The 14,944-nt window shown below is 42.3% G+C and overlaps 1 protein-coding gene across 1 annotated transcript in view; it reads right to left on the bottom strand.

Annotated features, from left to right (window-relative positions):
• LOC149794227 (uncharacterized) overlaps window positions 1–14,944 on the bottom strand; it is an 81,024-nt gene that overhangs the window by 53,809 nt on the left and 12,271 nt on the right. Inside the window, exon 4 of the mRNA XM_089969091.1 lies at window positions 1,699–1,796. Within this exon, the coding sequence (XP_089825217.1) occupies window positions 1,699–1,796 (98 nt within the window). The remainder of the gene's footprint in view (window positions 1–1,698; window positions 1,797–14,944) is intronic.

Below are 14,944 nucleotides of genomic sequence, written 5' to 3'. Positions count from 1 at the left end.
TCAACATCGATGCTGATTTCATGCCGTTTGTCAATGAATGTCTGCGTGACAATGGCGTTAACAGACCCTCAAATACGCTCAAATATAATATACGCGAAGGTCAGATAGAAGTCATCTAAACAATACCATCTCGAGGTCAACTTGGAATCATCGCATTTAGCACGCATAAACGCACAGTCGCTGGAAGCTACCTCACCGTCAGGCGCGAACACACACATGAATTGTTTCTACAACCATAACATGTAACTCACCGGCAAATCCACCCCGATAAAATTCTACTTCGATTATGTTCAGCCAACACTAACTCAACAAAGAAAATAAATGACAGATCTCGTGTGTTATTCAAAAAAGACGCGCTTGTCTGTATAATAGTTCTTGGAGGAAAACGAGAAGGATGGTTAAAGACACCAAACACGGGTGTAATCTGTGTTTTCTAACATGAACGTGGTGCCAAACACCCTGACCACACAATCACTGGAAACATAATTATTTCCCAGGAAAGTATTTTTACGTTTGTATGGTACTTGCACCAATGAAGAAGAAGGGTAATTAATTGGAACTGCGACTGCTTCTTCCACCCAAACAAACTCAGCGTGTCTAGCATTTGTACATCACGATGACAATATTAATAGAAGAACTTGATGGATCCTCAAAGCTACCGAAGCGAAAACTTAATCGTAGCGGAAGAAAAGCTGCGAGATGAAATCACCAAGAGAACCGTTATACTCGCAAAATACAAGTGCATGTATAACGTTGTAGATGCTATATGTGGACTGTTAGCTTGGGTATTACTGGAATTACAACACCAGCTACTGTCGTTGACATGCCAGATGGAATTTATGTTGGGGCCATATGAATAGTAACTTGTGTGGCTAACGGATCTGGTAAAATAATTTTCAGTACGGCCACATACGCGTATACTTGTCTATTCGGAAATTCTCGCGGACGCACAAAGTAGTCTTCGCACGATTAGCGAACTCTACCAATATATATCGAAGATAAAATAACTATCACAACCGTGTTGTGTTGGAGGAAATGGAAAGAATCTGACCAGTAACTGAAACAGGAATGTGACGTGCAAGCAGTAAAAATAAACAGCTGGCAAGTGTAACTTCCTGCGAAAGACGCCGAGGGAGCGACTTCGGACCTGTACGGAATACACTCGGGCTACACTCGAGAGTGAGAAAAGGGTAAAAAAAAAAATCCCCCACCAAAGGCATGGGGCACAGAAGTCGATGACCCAGATCGGGAAGACCGATCTAAAACCCATGCTTTACACTAGAAAAGAATAAAATGGCAATTAAAACGTTTTGTACAGTGTTGGATTAATGCGGGCTTACGGCTTTTTAAATTACAACTGTTGACTTTTTGATGACGAAAGGAACTTTAAAATTAGCACACAATAAAATAATTGTGACTGTACTACTCTCATAAGACAATTTGTTATTACCCGTATGCATTATTTTACATGATTTTAAGTCCACGAGAAGATGAAAAGTGGTGGCGAAGTTATAAAATTCACAAGTTACAAAAATACATAATATGTGTGTGCGTTCCTGTGTGTGCATGTGTGTGTGTGTGTGTGTGTGTGTGTGTGTGTGTGTGTTAAACAAAACAAGTCTGTATTTGCACATTGATCACTTTTACAGTTGAAGGGAAAGTTTTTATCTATAAAAGTACAAAAAGCTATGTACGTACTCTGTGAAGGAAACGATATATCCCGTCTGAATTCAAGGAACTATTTTCCACTTTACCATGTGGTATAACCCTAGGTATATCGTTTGGACAGGTAATATCTGTAACAAAATAAGTACATGCATACTGCATCTTATGGGCACAAGATATACAAATCTTGTTTTTCACCCATAGCATGCAGTAAATTACATTGACGAAAAACAACACTAGTACTTAAAAGAAAAAGACCAAAGGAGGACGCGGTTGAAAATGCATAAGTTGTTATTTTATTTCCCATTCATAAAATGAATTAAAATTAACTATATTTGTTTGTTTGTTTGTTTTCAAAATTTATAAATCTTTTAAGGTCTCTGCAGTGACACACGTTAATATCCTCCCCTCTTCCCCAATACTGCTCGCCAACACAGCAGTGGCGGTTGTTATGCCACTAAAACCAGTTACAAATTATGCAAAATGCTTTATCTTGCCTGAATTGCCCCTCCATGATCCAAAAGCTGCATAGTACATAATGCAAAATCTTAGCTGAACCACATTAGAAGAAACCTTGGTCAATATAATTTCAATATGGGCACCTGTATAGTGATAAGATAAGAGCACTGTGTTGAGAACAACGCAATGTGTAGAACAAGATGCACTATTGTCTAGGAAACTATATATATATATATATATATATATATATATATATATATATATATATATATATATATATATATATATATATATATATATATATATATAAACAACTTTATTCAACAAAGATAACACATTTGGTCATGACTGACTGACTCATCTGCCATGTATCCTCCTTTTTTCTTAATTGGCAATTTAACAAAAAAACAACACAGTGCACATAATTAGGTATCGTTGCACACTAATTCATACATATTTAACATGAATGACTATGTGTAACTATACTGGGAAACACATACACATATGAACAATAATGTATACACAGGTACATACATTTCAGCATAAGTCGTACGTATTATTTATATCGAATAAGATCTGGACATAATATTTATGAATATAATGATAAAGTTTTCTATTCAGAGCCTATTCTATATCATTCCAGCTGGTCAAGAAAGAATTTCTTTAATGATATTTTTAAACAAAGCAAGGGAAGTTGAATTACATATCGTTATTGGTATGGAAATCCATACAACATGTGCTTATACAGTAAAGGAACTTTTGTAATGATTGGTTTCCGACCACGGAATCTGGAGATCATTGTTAGTCGTCGATCGGAGATTACGCTCAATATTTGATGATCTTAGTTCAATTAGGTTAGAGATATAATATGGAGAAAGGCCATTTAAAGACTTATATGTCATGATTGCTTTAAAATATATTATCTTTTTGTATAGGTAGCCATTGTAGACGTGAAAACAAAACATTCGAGGGAGTCATAACTTGAAGTTTCATTATTGTTCGGGCTGCCCTTTCCTTGAGTTTGTCAGTTCTGGACAGATTATAATTGGATGAGTTTCCCCATATGGTACAGCCGTAAACTATCAGTGGTAGTACATATTCCGAAAAATAAAGTTCAAGTGATTGTGGAGGTAGAAATTTCGAAAGCAATTTTAACAGTTATTCTTTTGACTACCATTGCTTATAGGTGATCGATATGTGTATTCCGCTGAGATGTTGATCAAGTTATTTATTTTTGACTATGGATACGTCTAAGCCATTTTAAGTGAGAAGTAAATCCAGACATATATATATATATATATATATATATATATATATATATATATATATATATATATATATATATATATATATATATATATATATATATATATATATATATATATATATATATATAATGTATTTATGTCTGTGTGTGTGTGTGCACGAGCGCGCGCGCGTGCGTGAGTGTACCACCACCAACACGTCCTGCCCACAATATATTTAAATGTAGCACAAACTGTGCATACATGTAGTTTCTATATGTACCTTTACCCTCTGGCTGAGGTGAATGTGAATACACCCATCAAATATGATGACTGCTTATGCAAAAGTGTCTATGATCACAATATCCTATTGTTTTCCTACAATAAGGTGTCTCTCGTATATCATTTTCAAAGCACGTACTGATCTATACTATGGCTGGCAACGGCTGGAGTATCACGTGATTTACATACACACTGGTAGCTTGTCGGACATCCATGTCTAAGGTCCATCACCTATCCGATTGCTAATGGATATCATGTACATATTTCTATCATCATAACTTAAAGCTTTTCAGCAATTGATTCATTAAATTTTCAGTATGTGTTAAAAAAGTAACACTAATTCACGATCATTCAGTTAGCAGTACCCTCCAAGGACTATGTACCATTTTACGAAAACTCGATTTGATCGATCACTGATCACTGGGGATTTCGCATATGTGATACAACCCAGTCCGATGCATCTTCCCATCTCAGAGTTTCTGGCGTTTTTTTTCTTTTCTTCATAAAATAAGTATTTTCGCTGGATAAATCTAAGTACAATATATATGAAAATTCGTTTGCTCGCCCATCTCCTTAATTTTAACTTCCAATGTTTCAAGCAACAATCTTAAAACAATTTCCACAAACTGCTTCTGAGTGTACATACCACCCCACCTGACCACGACCGATTAAACCTATGAAGTGTCCGATGTATCTGCGCAGGCACTATACCATCCATGTTTAATCTGAAAAGGATGTCCATGGAGCAGAACATATCGATGACACATATTTGTTTCACATATCTGATTTTTGCACGATTTGGTCCATCACCTTACCCATTATATTTGTTTGCAAAGAAAGTAGACAGGTGACATAATCATTGCACCTTCGAGGCCAATCCTTCGCATTATACATCGAATGCATGTCGATAGTTATCATTATGGTACTTCTGCCATATAATAACGAGGAAGACCGAGAATTTACAAATGATGGAGCAGCAAGAGGGGGTGAGCAGAGAAAATGGCGGATAGAGGAGGGTGAAAGAAATGATGCAAAAACGTTACATTGAACCGTTGAAATGACCAACGAACAGTAACAAACTATATGTGACACATCGGGATGCTTTTTTATGTGTTATAAAATGTGAATATTTTTATTTGACATGAACAAGATAGCAATGGGGTAAGAATAACGCAAAGGCTTTATTTCAGTAACCAATTATTGTATATATATATATATATATATATATATATATATATATATATATATATATATATATATATATATATATATATATATATATATATATATATATATATATATATATATAAGTATATATATAGTTAATTATTACATTCTTTTAAGCAAAATGGCAACAATAGGCTGAGCTTTTTGTCTGTGCATATTTAGTTGCCAATTCATTGCCAGTTATTTTGTTTGTGCCAGTTTATATCCATTCATGGGCTCTCTTCATGGGTACCCTTCAATGAGGTTTTCTCACTTTTCCAATTTCTACCTTCATGGGGTACCCTTCTATGTTTGATTTTGGATTTTCCATATGTATTTCTGGCTATATCTTTCATGTATTTGTGGCTATATTTCTTATGTATTTCTGGCTATATTTATATCTGGCTAATTTGGTCTCTTCACCTCTAGTCTATTTTCACCTTAAAGGGATGGGTGAAAGGTATTTCCCCTGTATGGTCACATGGACATACTCCCCGGTGAATTCCCGGATACGAAACGAAATACTAGAAATTCAGAAGGTTGTCCATAAATTTCGCGCAGGCTAGGTTCTACTAGTAACAGGATACGCACTATTTTTGCTAATTTTTTGCATACCCATCCCCGGGAGAACCGAGGTGGTGCAAAGCCGCACCACGACCAGTTTCGATTGGTGATAGGTATGCGCAAATTGTCAGCTATCATTACGTTTTGAGGTTGGGTTTTGAAAGCTTTACTTTGGAAGTATCTTCCAGTCCGTGATTCTGTCAAGCAACAGCTGCAACAACGCCAGGATGCTCATGTGGAACTTTACAGAGGGTACAGAACAGTGATTTAAACCAGTCACAAAATCCACTAAAGATCTTCTGCCATCGGTGGAACAAACAGCTAAATCAACTGAAAAAATAGCAAAATGAACTAAAAAAAAAAAACCAAGAAGATTCTCCGAGAGCTTTCAGCTGCGATAGCTACTGTTTAACAACCATTACAGGAAGAAACAGAGAAAGCGATTGATAGAATCGACGAAGCTCGTTCTGAGATTGATGATTTAAGGGATCTTCTTGTTGAACCAGAATCTGTTAAAAAAACACGTTCCCAATTACCGAAGAAGGTCGTAAAATAATTAAAACAAACCCTATAACGGTTGCTTCAGCAGGATATCAAAATCGTCGTGAACTATTAGATCCATGTACCTCTGATGTTCCAGAATCAAATGTGGGTTCCTTTTGTGTTTCGAGAATATTATGGTTTAAATAAAATCACAAAAATATAAGCCTTTATTTGAAGAATTTAATAAACGAGCGAATGAAGTTGCTAAAAATCCATTACTTGGAGATATATTATCGCCCAAAATATCAGAATTAGGACCGCCTTTTATAGAGGAAGAAGAACCACCTGAAGGAGCAACCGGAAGTGGCCTTGCCACTCACAATAGACGTCATAGGAAACGCGGTGGTAATATGATAGCTGAATCGCCGGTGATTCAATATAAACTTTGTCCCAATAACATCCTCGCTGATGTTGATCGACTAGAATTTCTGATTGGTGGAAGACAAGACGGCAATAATTCCCACGAAATTATCAATGAAGCACATGCTCTTTGTCAGCATTTATTTACCGGTGGCGTCATGGACAGTGGCGTCTATCGGACGCTGATCGGTAAAATTACAGACGATTACCACAGTGAGCGATCAATATAATCGGCGATAACAAAATAACATGATTATACACAATATCCAGCGTAGGCCTGAAAGAGTCATGGTGATAAATTCACGATTACCGGTTTATAAAATGATCTACGGAGATATTCTCAGGGATTCAAGGTTTATTCAGAAGGATAGCCCCAAAAGCTATTCCGATTGCAAAACAATTAGGTATGAAAGCCATCGAAATTGTTCGTGGTAAGGCTATTGGCACAGTTGGTGATCTTGCTGTAAAGCATTTTCTGCAGTCAAAGACAGACTCGCACCATTAGTACGACGAAAACTACGGCAGAATGTGAATTATTCCAGAGCAAGCATTCCAGTAAAGCTGCCCAATACCGAAGTAAGTATTCCAGTAAAACTGCGCAGTACCGAAGTGATGTCAGCAAGTGTCAGCAAAATAATAAATCAAGCTGCAAATGAGTGGTTGAAAGATTTAGCTGGAGTACCATCACCGACAAAACAATCCGCAGCTGAGATATAAAAAAACATAACTGCAAACTTATTACCGGATAGTCGTATGGGCCGTCGTCGTTGGAGATATTGATCGGTGTCAGAACATCGTTTTAGACAACAACGAATTATAACAAAATGTTCAAACGTGTATCTGATCAAGCATTTGTCATGGACGCACCAGTCCTCAAAGATGAATCAGTGCGTGATTATCAGTATTATTCTTATAATGCACGTGTACCTGACAACGTGGGCGAATTGAGCTACAAGTGCAGGATACAAGCAGATATGTTCTGCCGCCGAGGCATTTATTGAGATAGAAGGTCAACTACTGAGAGAAGATAATACAGTGTATGTAGCAGAAGTTCGAGTTGGTTTGGTAATATTGGTGTTATGGCATTATTTAATAGTGTCACACATAATATTGACGGGAAAAAAACATTGAATCATGTCTGGAAAATGTTGATGTTGCCACGACAATGTCTGGCAAGATCATTGGCAACTCGGTCTCGAAAGACCATGCGAATAGCGCCCTTGGGGTGTTGTCTGTCACTGTTGGCATCGTCTGCTGTGGCTGTACAGGCCTATACGTGAGTGACAGTCCCTACTGCAGTTGGTGCGGACATACTGGGAAGTCTGCGTTACTGTGGTTGCTGCTGCATTCTTCTTTCTCTTACGTTTCTCTGCCGCCAACTGGCCTCTCCTCGCATCAGCGACTGATATGCCATTGTTTACCATCAGTCTCCAGGTGCCTCGGTCCTCGGCCAGCTCTTCCCAGCCATCGGGTGAAATGTTGCATGCCTTCATGTCCCTCTTGCACACATCTTTGAAACGGAGTGAGGGGCGTCCGACTCTTCTCATGCCAGTGGCCAGCTGTCCATATAAGATGTCCTTTGGCAGCCTTCCATCCTCCATGCGTCGGACGTGACCCAGCCATCGAAGGCGGCGTTTAATTAGCAGGGAGTACATGCTGGGGGTACTTGCACGCTGCAGGATCTCGCTGTGTGGAACACGGTCTTGCCAGCTGATTTTCAGGATGCGTTTTAGGCACCGTATATGGGAGGAGTTGAGCCGGCGTTCTTGCCTCATGTAGGTACTCCAGGTCTCACTTCGATATAGAAGGGTGCTGAGAACGCAGGCCTGGTAGACTCGGACCTTGGTGTGCTCTGTCAGCGCGTTGTTTTCCCACACCCTCTTCGTTAATCGAGCCATGATGGTATTTGCCTTTCCAAGTCTTCTGTCCAGCTCCATATCAATCGAGAGAGTGTTGCTGATGGTTGACCCTAGGTAGGTAAAGTTGTTGACTGCTTCCAGGGTGACACCGTTGATTTTGATTGAAGGGGCAATGGTGGTATCTTGCACGCTGAAATTTGTTTTTTTCCAAGCTGATGGTGAGACCAAACTGCGTGCAGGCAACAGCAAAACGGTCTCCCAGTCTCTGGAGGGCTTGCTCGGTGTGGGCCACAAGAGCTGCGTCATCTGCAAAAAGCATCTCCCTGATGAGCACAGCTCTCACTTTGGTCTTTGAGCGCAGTCGTGCCAGGTTGAACAGCCTCCCGTCGGACCTGATGTGTAGATATATGCATCCGTGGACGTGTCGAAGGCGTAGGACAGGAGCAGGGAGAAGAAGATCCCAAAAGGTGTTGGTGCCCTGCTTCACACCACTATTAATTGGGAAGGAGGTTGAGGAGGATCCATCATACAGGACTGTTCCCTTCATATCTGCATGGAAAGAGATTATCATGCTGAGGAGTTTTGGGGGGAACCGATCTTACTCAGAAGTTCAAAAAGGCCCTTCCTGCTGACCAAGTCAAAGGCCTTGGTGAGGTCGATGAACATCATGTAGAGTGGTTGACCTTGCTCTCTGCTCTTCTCTTGGAGTTGTCGTAAGGAGAAGATCATGTCTGTCGTCGACCTGCCTACTCTGAAGCCGCACTGTGATTCCGGGTACACACGGTCTGCCAGCAACTGCAGCCTGTTGAGTATGATGCGGGCGTACACTTTACCAACAATACTCAAGAGCGAGATCCCTCTGTAATTATTACAGTCACTGCGGTCGCCCTTGTTTTTGTAAAGGGTCACAATTGTGGCATCACGCATGTCTTGGGGGACTACTCCTTCCTCCCAGTAGCGGCAAAGTAGCTCGTGCAGTGGTTTAATCAATGCTTGTTTTCCACATTTGATAGCTTCGGGCGGGATGCTGTCACTACCTGGTGCTTTGTCGTTTGGAAGGCAGTCGATTGCTTTGCTGAGCTCCTCTAAGGTTGGCACTTTGTCGAGCTCTTCCATGGTGGGCAGATTCTTTATGCTGCTGAGGGCTGCATCAGTGACTGACGTTTCTCGGGAGTATAGTTCTGAGTAGTGCTCCACCCATCTGGCCATCTGTTGCCCACGGTCTGTGATCTTCTCTCCCGTCAGGGATTTCAGGGGAGCGACCCCTTTCACTGTAGGGCCTAGAGCCTTCTTGATGCCACTGTACATACCTTGGATGTGTCCGGACTCGGCACTGCGCTGGATCCCTTCACACAGTTGTTGCCTGTACTCGTTCGCACACTGTCTAGCAATGCGTTGGATGTTACTTCGGGCACTTCTAAGAGCAGCAAGCTTCCGTTCATTAGGGCATTTTTTGTAAGCTATGAAGGCTTTTCGTTTCTCCTCGATTTGTGGTTCCATCCTTGATAGGTGTGCATTGAACCAGTCCTGGCTGGGTCGTTCCTTCTTGCCAAACGTTGACATAGCTGTACTGTAGATGGCACCCTTCATGGCGTTCCACTTGGCTGTAGCGTCGTACTCAGGCAGGTCCTGGAGAGCCTTGTTCAGGGCAGACACATACTCCTCCACCTTGGCAGGGACTGACATCTGCGCAGTGTTTATGCGAGGACGTCCTTTTGGTTTTGAGCGGTGTAGCATGTGTGGCTGTAGTCGCACTCTGCTGCTCACAAGGGCATGGTCGGAGTCACAGTCTGCACTGTGGTAGGTTCTGGTGGAGAGGACGCTGTTAAGGGCAGAGCGCCTGGTGATGACCAAGTCGAGTTGGTGCCAGTGATGAGATCTGGGGTGTTTCCATGACACTTTGTGTTGTGGCTTACACTTGAAGAAGGTGTTTGTGATGCACAGGCCATGGTAGGTGCATAGCTCCAGCAGTCTCTGGCCGTTTTCGTTGGTCTTTCCAGTGCCATGATATCCGAGGCAGGTAGGCCAGGACTCCTGGTCCGCACCTACTCTGGCATTAAAGTCGCCGAGGAGGAATAGTGATTCATTTTTGGGGCATCCTTTGATCTGTTCGTCCAGCTGCCCATAGAACTGATCCTTCACGTCTTCTGATGACGTGAGGGTTGGGGCGTAGACACTGATGATGTTGACAGGACATGAAGCAGTGGTGAGGCGGATGGACAAGAGACGCTCAGTGCCCCCTGTGGGAGGTTCACCCGAGACCAGGAGATTGTTTTTGATGGCAAAGCCCACTCCGTGCTGACGAGGCTCCTCAGGTTCTCGACCCTTCCAGAAGAAGGTGTAGTTTTCCTCTCTGAGGGAGCCACTAGAGGCGAGCCTGGTTTCCTGGGGGGCAGCTATGCTGATATTTAGTCTGGTGAGTTCTCTATCGATGATGGCCGTCTTTCTGGTGTCGTCCACTTCTCTGAGGTCGTCGGAGAAGCCTGTACACATGGTGCGCACGTTTCAGCTTGCAAATCGAAGAGCTGGAGTCTTCTTTATTGGCTTCTTGTTTCTTTTGTCTGGTGTGGAATTACCGTCTGCTTGTCATGCTGAACAACACACTGAGCTCCAGACACCCACTGGAGCAGGCAGACGATGGCGGGTCAACACCTTATTGACCGGGGGCTGCCCGGCTTGAGGCGGGCGATAGTTGGCCAGTGGGACACGATGATCCCTCCCACCGTCAAAGCTGACCCGTGGCGCCCCTTCCCTACGCCAATCGGGTGGGACTTATAACCCGTAAACTGTCAGCTTCCGTGTTGTTTCCTCACTCAGTAGCGAGACTGGAGTGTCCTCTCCAGGGCGCAAGCCTGGGCGTGGAGTATGGAGATCCTGGGCTGCCCAGACGTCAGGATGCCCCTCTCGTCCTTGCTGGTGGGGTCCAAAGGAATGCTGAGCATGACATTTGGCACCAATCTGGATGCAGGAGCTGCCGGAAGGAGGCCGTAGTCGACCCCCAGCCGCCTTAGGGGCTCCACTTCTGATTTTCTGTCTGGGTTTACTCCCGTAGCCTTTCCTTCTCCCGAAGATATCCACAAGGCAGTGGAGCCATAATCCAATGGATGGGACTTGGTTGGTTTTGAATCAGAGTTTTCTTCTCCTAGATGAACTGCCTGACAAGGCTAACGAGCTTCATCTGCCCGGGTTTGGGGTCAGAGTTTCCCTTCTCTTAGACTGGTTGCCTGCCAAGGCTAATGAGCCCAGTCTGCCCACCCAGTTATACCGCCGGGTACTCGGTCGCGTCAGACAGCAGGCTCTGTTAAAACAGGGGGCACCGCGTGAAGGTGCTGCTGTGGACACAATAGTGTAGGAGAGGCCATATGCAAGTAACCTCCTGCCCCTCAGAGCGAGACAGTGGTCCTGCGGCGATCACTACACCTGGGAAGGAGAGGCTATGAGAGACGCTTCACTTTCCTTTGGCAAGTGGGACGTCAGGCCCAGGCCACGCACCCCCCGTCTGGCAAGATATTCCGATAATTATTCATTGTCCGCCGGCCCATCAGTGATGTTCTCCAAGGACATTGCTGATCACCCTCACGATAGGCAGCATCTCATGGAGCAAATAACACAAACTATGACAGTTGATCTTCAACCAGCCGCTGCTTTTGCGACACTATATAGTGTCAATCCAGAATGTAACCTGGGATTCGCAGCACGGCGATCAATGTTAAAGGGTAATAGCGTAGAATTTTCATGTTTAATTCCACTATCCCACTCCTTAGGATTCTGCAGAAATGTCAAAAAAGATATTTTCGGTGCTAAACACACAACTGTGCTTGTCAGGAAAGCCACCAACAACGATGCATTTGGGTTCCCTATTGGTGATGCTGATAAAGTAATACTGATAAGACTTTCGCTGTGGATACCAACAATGACACCATCACTCGTTGAAGAACAACGGCTGCTTACTTTCATGGATGGCGGCGGCAAGTCAACGTTGTCATTGTCGACAATGACCACAGACAGTGTACAGAGTACTGTTGCTTGGTTATTTACATGGCAGATAGCATCAGCGCGGGGAGTTCAGCGCCACGACATATATTCATAGCGTTTCAGAATAACGTCAAAGCGTTTCAGAATAACGTCAGAGCAGACCAGCAGGTGCGACAACCAATAGTGTTTGACCCGCTTAGAGTTTTGGAAGTCTCTCTCTAAGGATAAATGGTCATCAAGAACCATCTGAAGAAGTGTTATTGAATTTTGAGAATAATCAAGTTGCACGTGTATAACATCGGTTGATGTTATTCATGGGTCGTGATTAGAATGTAGATTCTGGTTTGCAGATATCTCAGCGATATTTTACGACGTTGTATCCGATCTATTATTTCTCGCTCAAACACCTAGATTTGCTCTGGCAATCAGTCGTTGATATGCATTTTCGGGCTCGCGTAACACCAGGTGCTATTGATAATTATAGAGCAATCGCTGTTATGTTGTCAGATAAACAACGTTGTTTGAGGGCAATGGTAGACGAATGAGAGTCATTGATGCGCCCGTAGAAAATATGTAATGTTAGTTAAAACAATTGTGATGTTATAATCTCATATCATCACGTCAATGTTAGTCTGACACCTGGTCAGATTAAAATGGTGAAATAGGCATCCGCGAAGAATTCCGAAGCAAAACTAAATCTGAAATCAGCGGCGTTGTTGGGCTCAAATAAATTATTGTTGACTGAACGTCAACTTAAACACTACAATGATTCCAAGAAATCAAGAACTGGTGTGAGACTTGATCTTTCTGCGAATGCGATCAGCGACACAACAAAAACCGGTGGTATATTTCCTTTTCAAGCGGTGTTCCCAGAGTTAATGTCGGCAGCTGCGTCCAGCTGTTGTAAAAGCAGCTGCACTTAGTGCTGTTGGAACAGTTGCTGGTATGGCACTGAAAAAAAGCAACAGGACGTTGCGTGAACACCTCACAAAAAAGAGGGACGTGGTCTAAGATTACCAGGAACGCAGTACGGCCAAAGGTCTAAAGCTGCCGGGGGGGGGGGGGGGGAGGGAGGTTTAGCTAAAACTGTCCATGTCCAATTTTTTGATTTACTTGCTGCTGCTCGGCGATTAAACATAAAAAACTTCGAAGGTGTTTTCATGCGTGATCAATTACCGGAAACACCAAATCGTGTTGAAACCGGCATCAATAATCTCGATGGACGTTCTGGTCCAGGTAATCATTGGGTTACATACGCGGTTGTTCCACGTGGAGTTGCTTATTTTGATTCTTATGGATTGGCACCACCGAGTGTATTTTTAGAATATAGTAGCAGCAGAAGAATGCATAGCATTCTACCAATCTGGTATTCAACATTACCAACACAGACAATAACGGATCCACCAATATGCGGTCCAGAAGTACTTGTGGAACTTAATGCCGTGTCAAAGTCATCATGGACCACCGACAGTGGTATGCCGCCTCATAATGTTGTGCAAGAGTATACCGCTGTCATGGAATAGTATAAATCCCTTTATTTATCAAATACGTGAACTCGGGTTTCGTTTTATGTGTACAACGATACCCGATGTGATTTATGTATATTGTACAATATTTCGAAAATGTGAGTTTGGTTCATCCTATGCCGCCCGTGCAAAGTGCTTTCGATGGGAAAAAACGATATTCATCAAGCGCACAGACGATGTAGGGCTACATCGTCTGTGTATCAATACCCCACCGTAGGTCGAAATCATTACATTACGGAACGACTTGTCAGTGAGCAGTCTACTTAATAACTTGCAAATCTTCAGCTGTAGAGGTATTTGAGTTATTTATTAATTATTTATATTATAGATTATAACCATTGTACTACCACGTTTATTTTTTGTATATTTTCTATGTAACTCCGGCTTCCGTAGTATAATGCAATATTTTCTATTCTTGTATGTGACTTAATAGGATATCAATATTAGCAATAGAGTTGCATTTTTTAAGAAACGTTTTGGTATCATTTGATTCTTATCAAATACAGGTAGGTTCACTTCTGAACCTGTTTATTGCCTCTTAATGTTCTGCCGATAATGTAATTAGTATAGCTTACCGTATATAATGTCATTACGTGTTATCGTATATGCTCATGTCATTCATATTACACGGTGTTAGATTTATTTTCAGCTGATCAGAATCGACGGGGTACCATTTGTTAAGCTGACCATAGACGTTGACCATTGCAGTTGTAAAGCTGACCATAGCAGCCGTAGAGCTGATTGAACAGTGTGTTGCTGGTTTAGTATTAGGTGATTCGGCGTTGCTGACTGATTGGTCGGCTCTGATTGCTTTATTGACCAAGGAACTGAATGGTGGTCGGTGACTACTTGTAATGCTGGTTTTTGATTGACCAGTGTGACTGATAGCCAAGTATTCTGGTGACGGAGTATTTTGTGTAACTCCATGCATGTAATCTTTTAGCCGTGGAGTAATTTTCGGGCTTGTTATACCCAGTGTTTTGGGACTGTAAAGATATTTTGTATGATATATGTTCCATCGTTTCATCATTTTACTATTTGAGTAAAGTGCCTCATTTTTCACTATTTGAGTAAAAACACATCATTCGTTTCGTCGTGTTGTTGTTGTTGTTGGGCTTAACGCCATTTTTCAGCACGATAGGCTATACATAGCGGCCAGTATTAATGGTGAAGGAAGAACCCGGAAAACCCCGGAAAGAACCACCGACCCACGAGAAGCTACTGGCAGGCTTTCTCACATGCCCACATTGGCTGAATCTTA

This window comes from Sinohyriopsis cumingii, chromosome 8, assembly GCF_028554795.1.
Source record: "Sinohyriopsis cumingii isolate HCF-2022 chromosome 8, ASM2855479v2, whole genome shotgun sequence".
Taxonomy (NCBI): Eukaryota; Metazoa; Mollusca; class Bivalvia; order Unionida; family Unionidae; genus Sinohyriopsis; species Sinohyriopsis cumingii.
The sequence above is the reverse complement of the archived record's forward strand: the minus strand, read 5'-3'. Positions and strand labels throughout refer to the sequence as shown.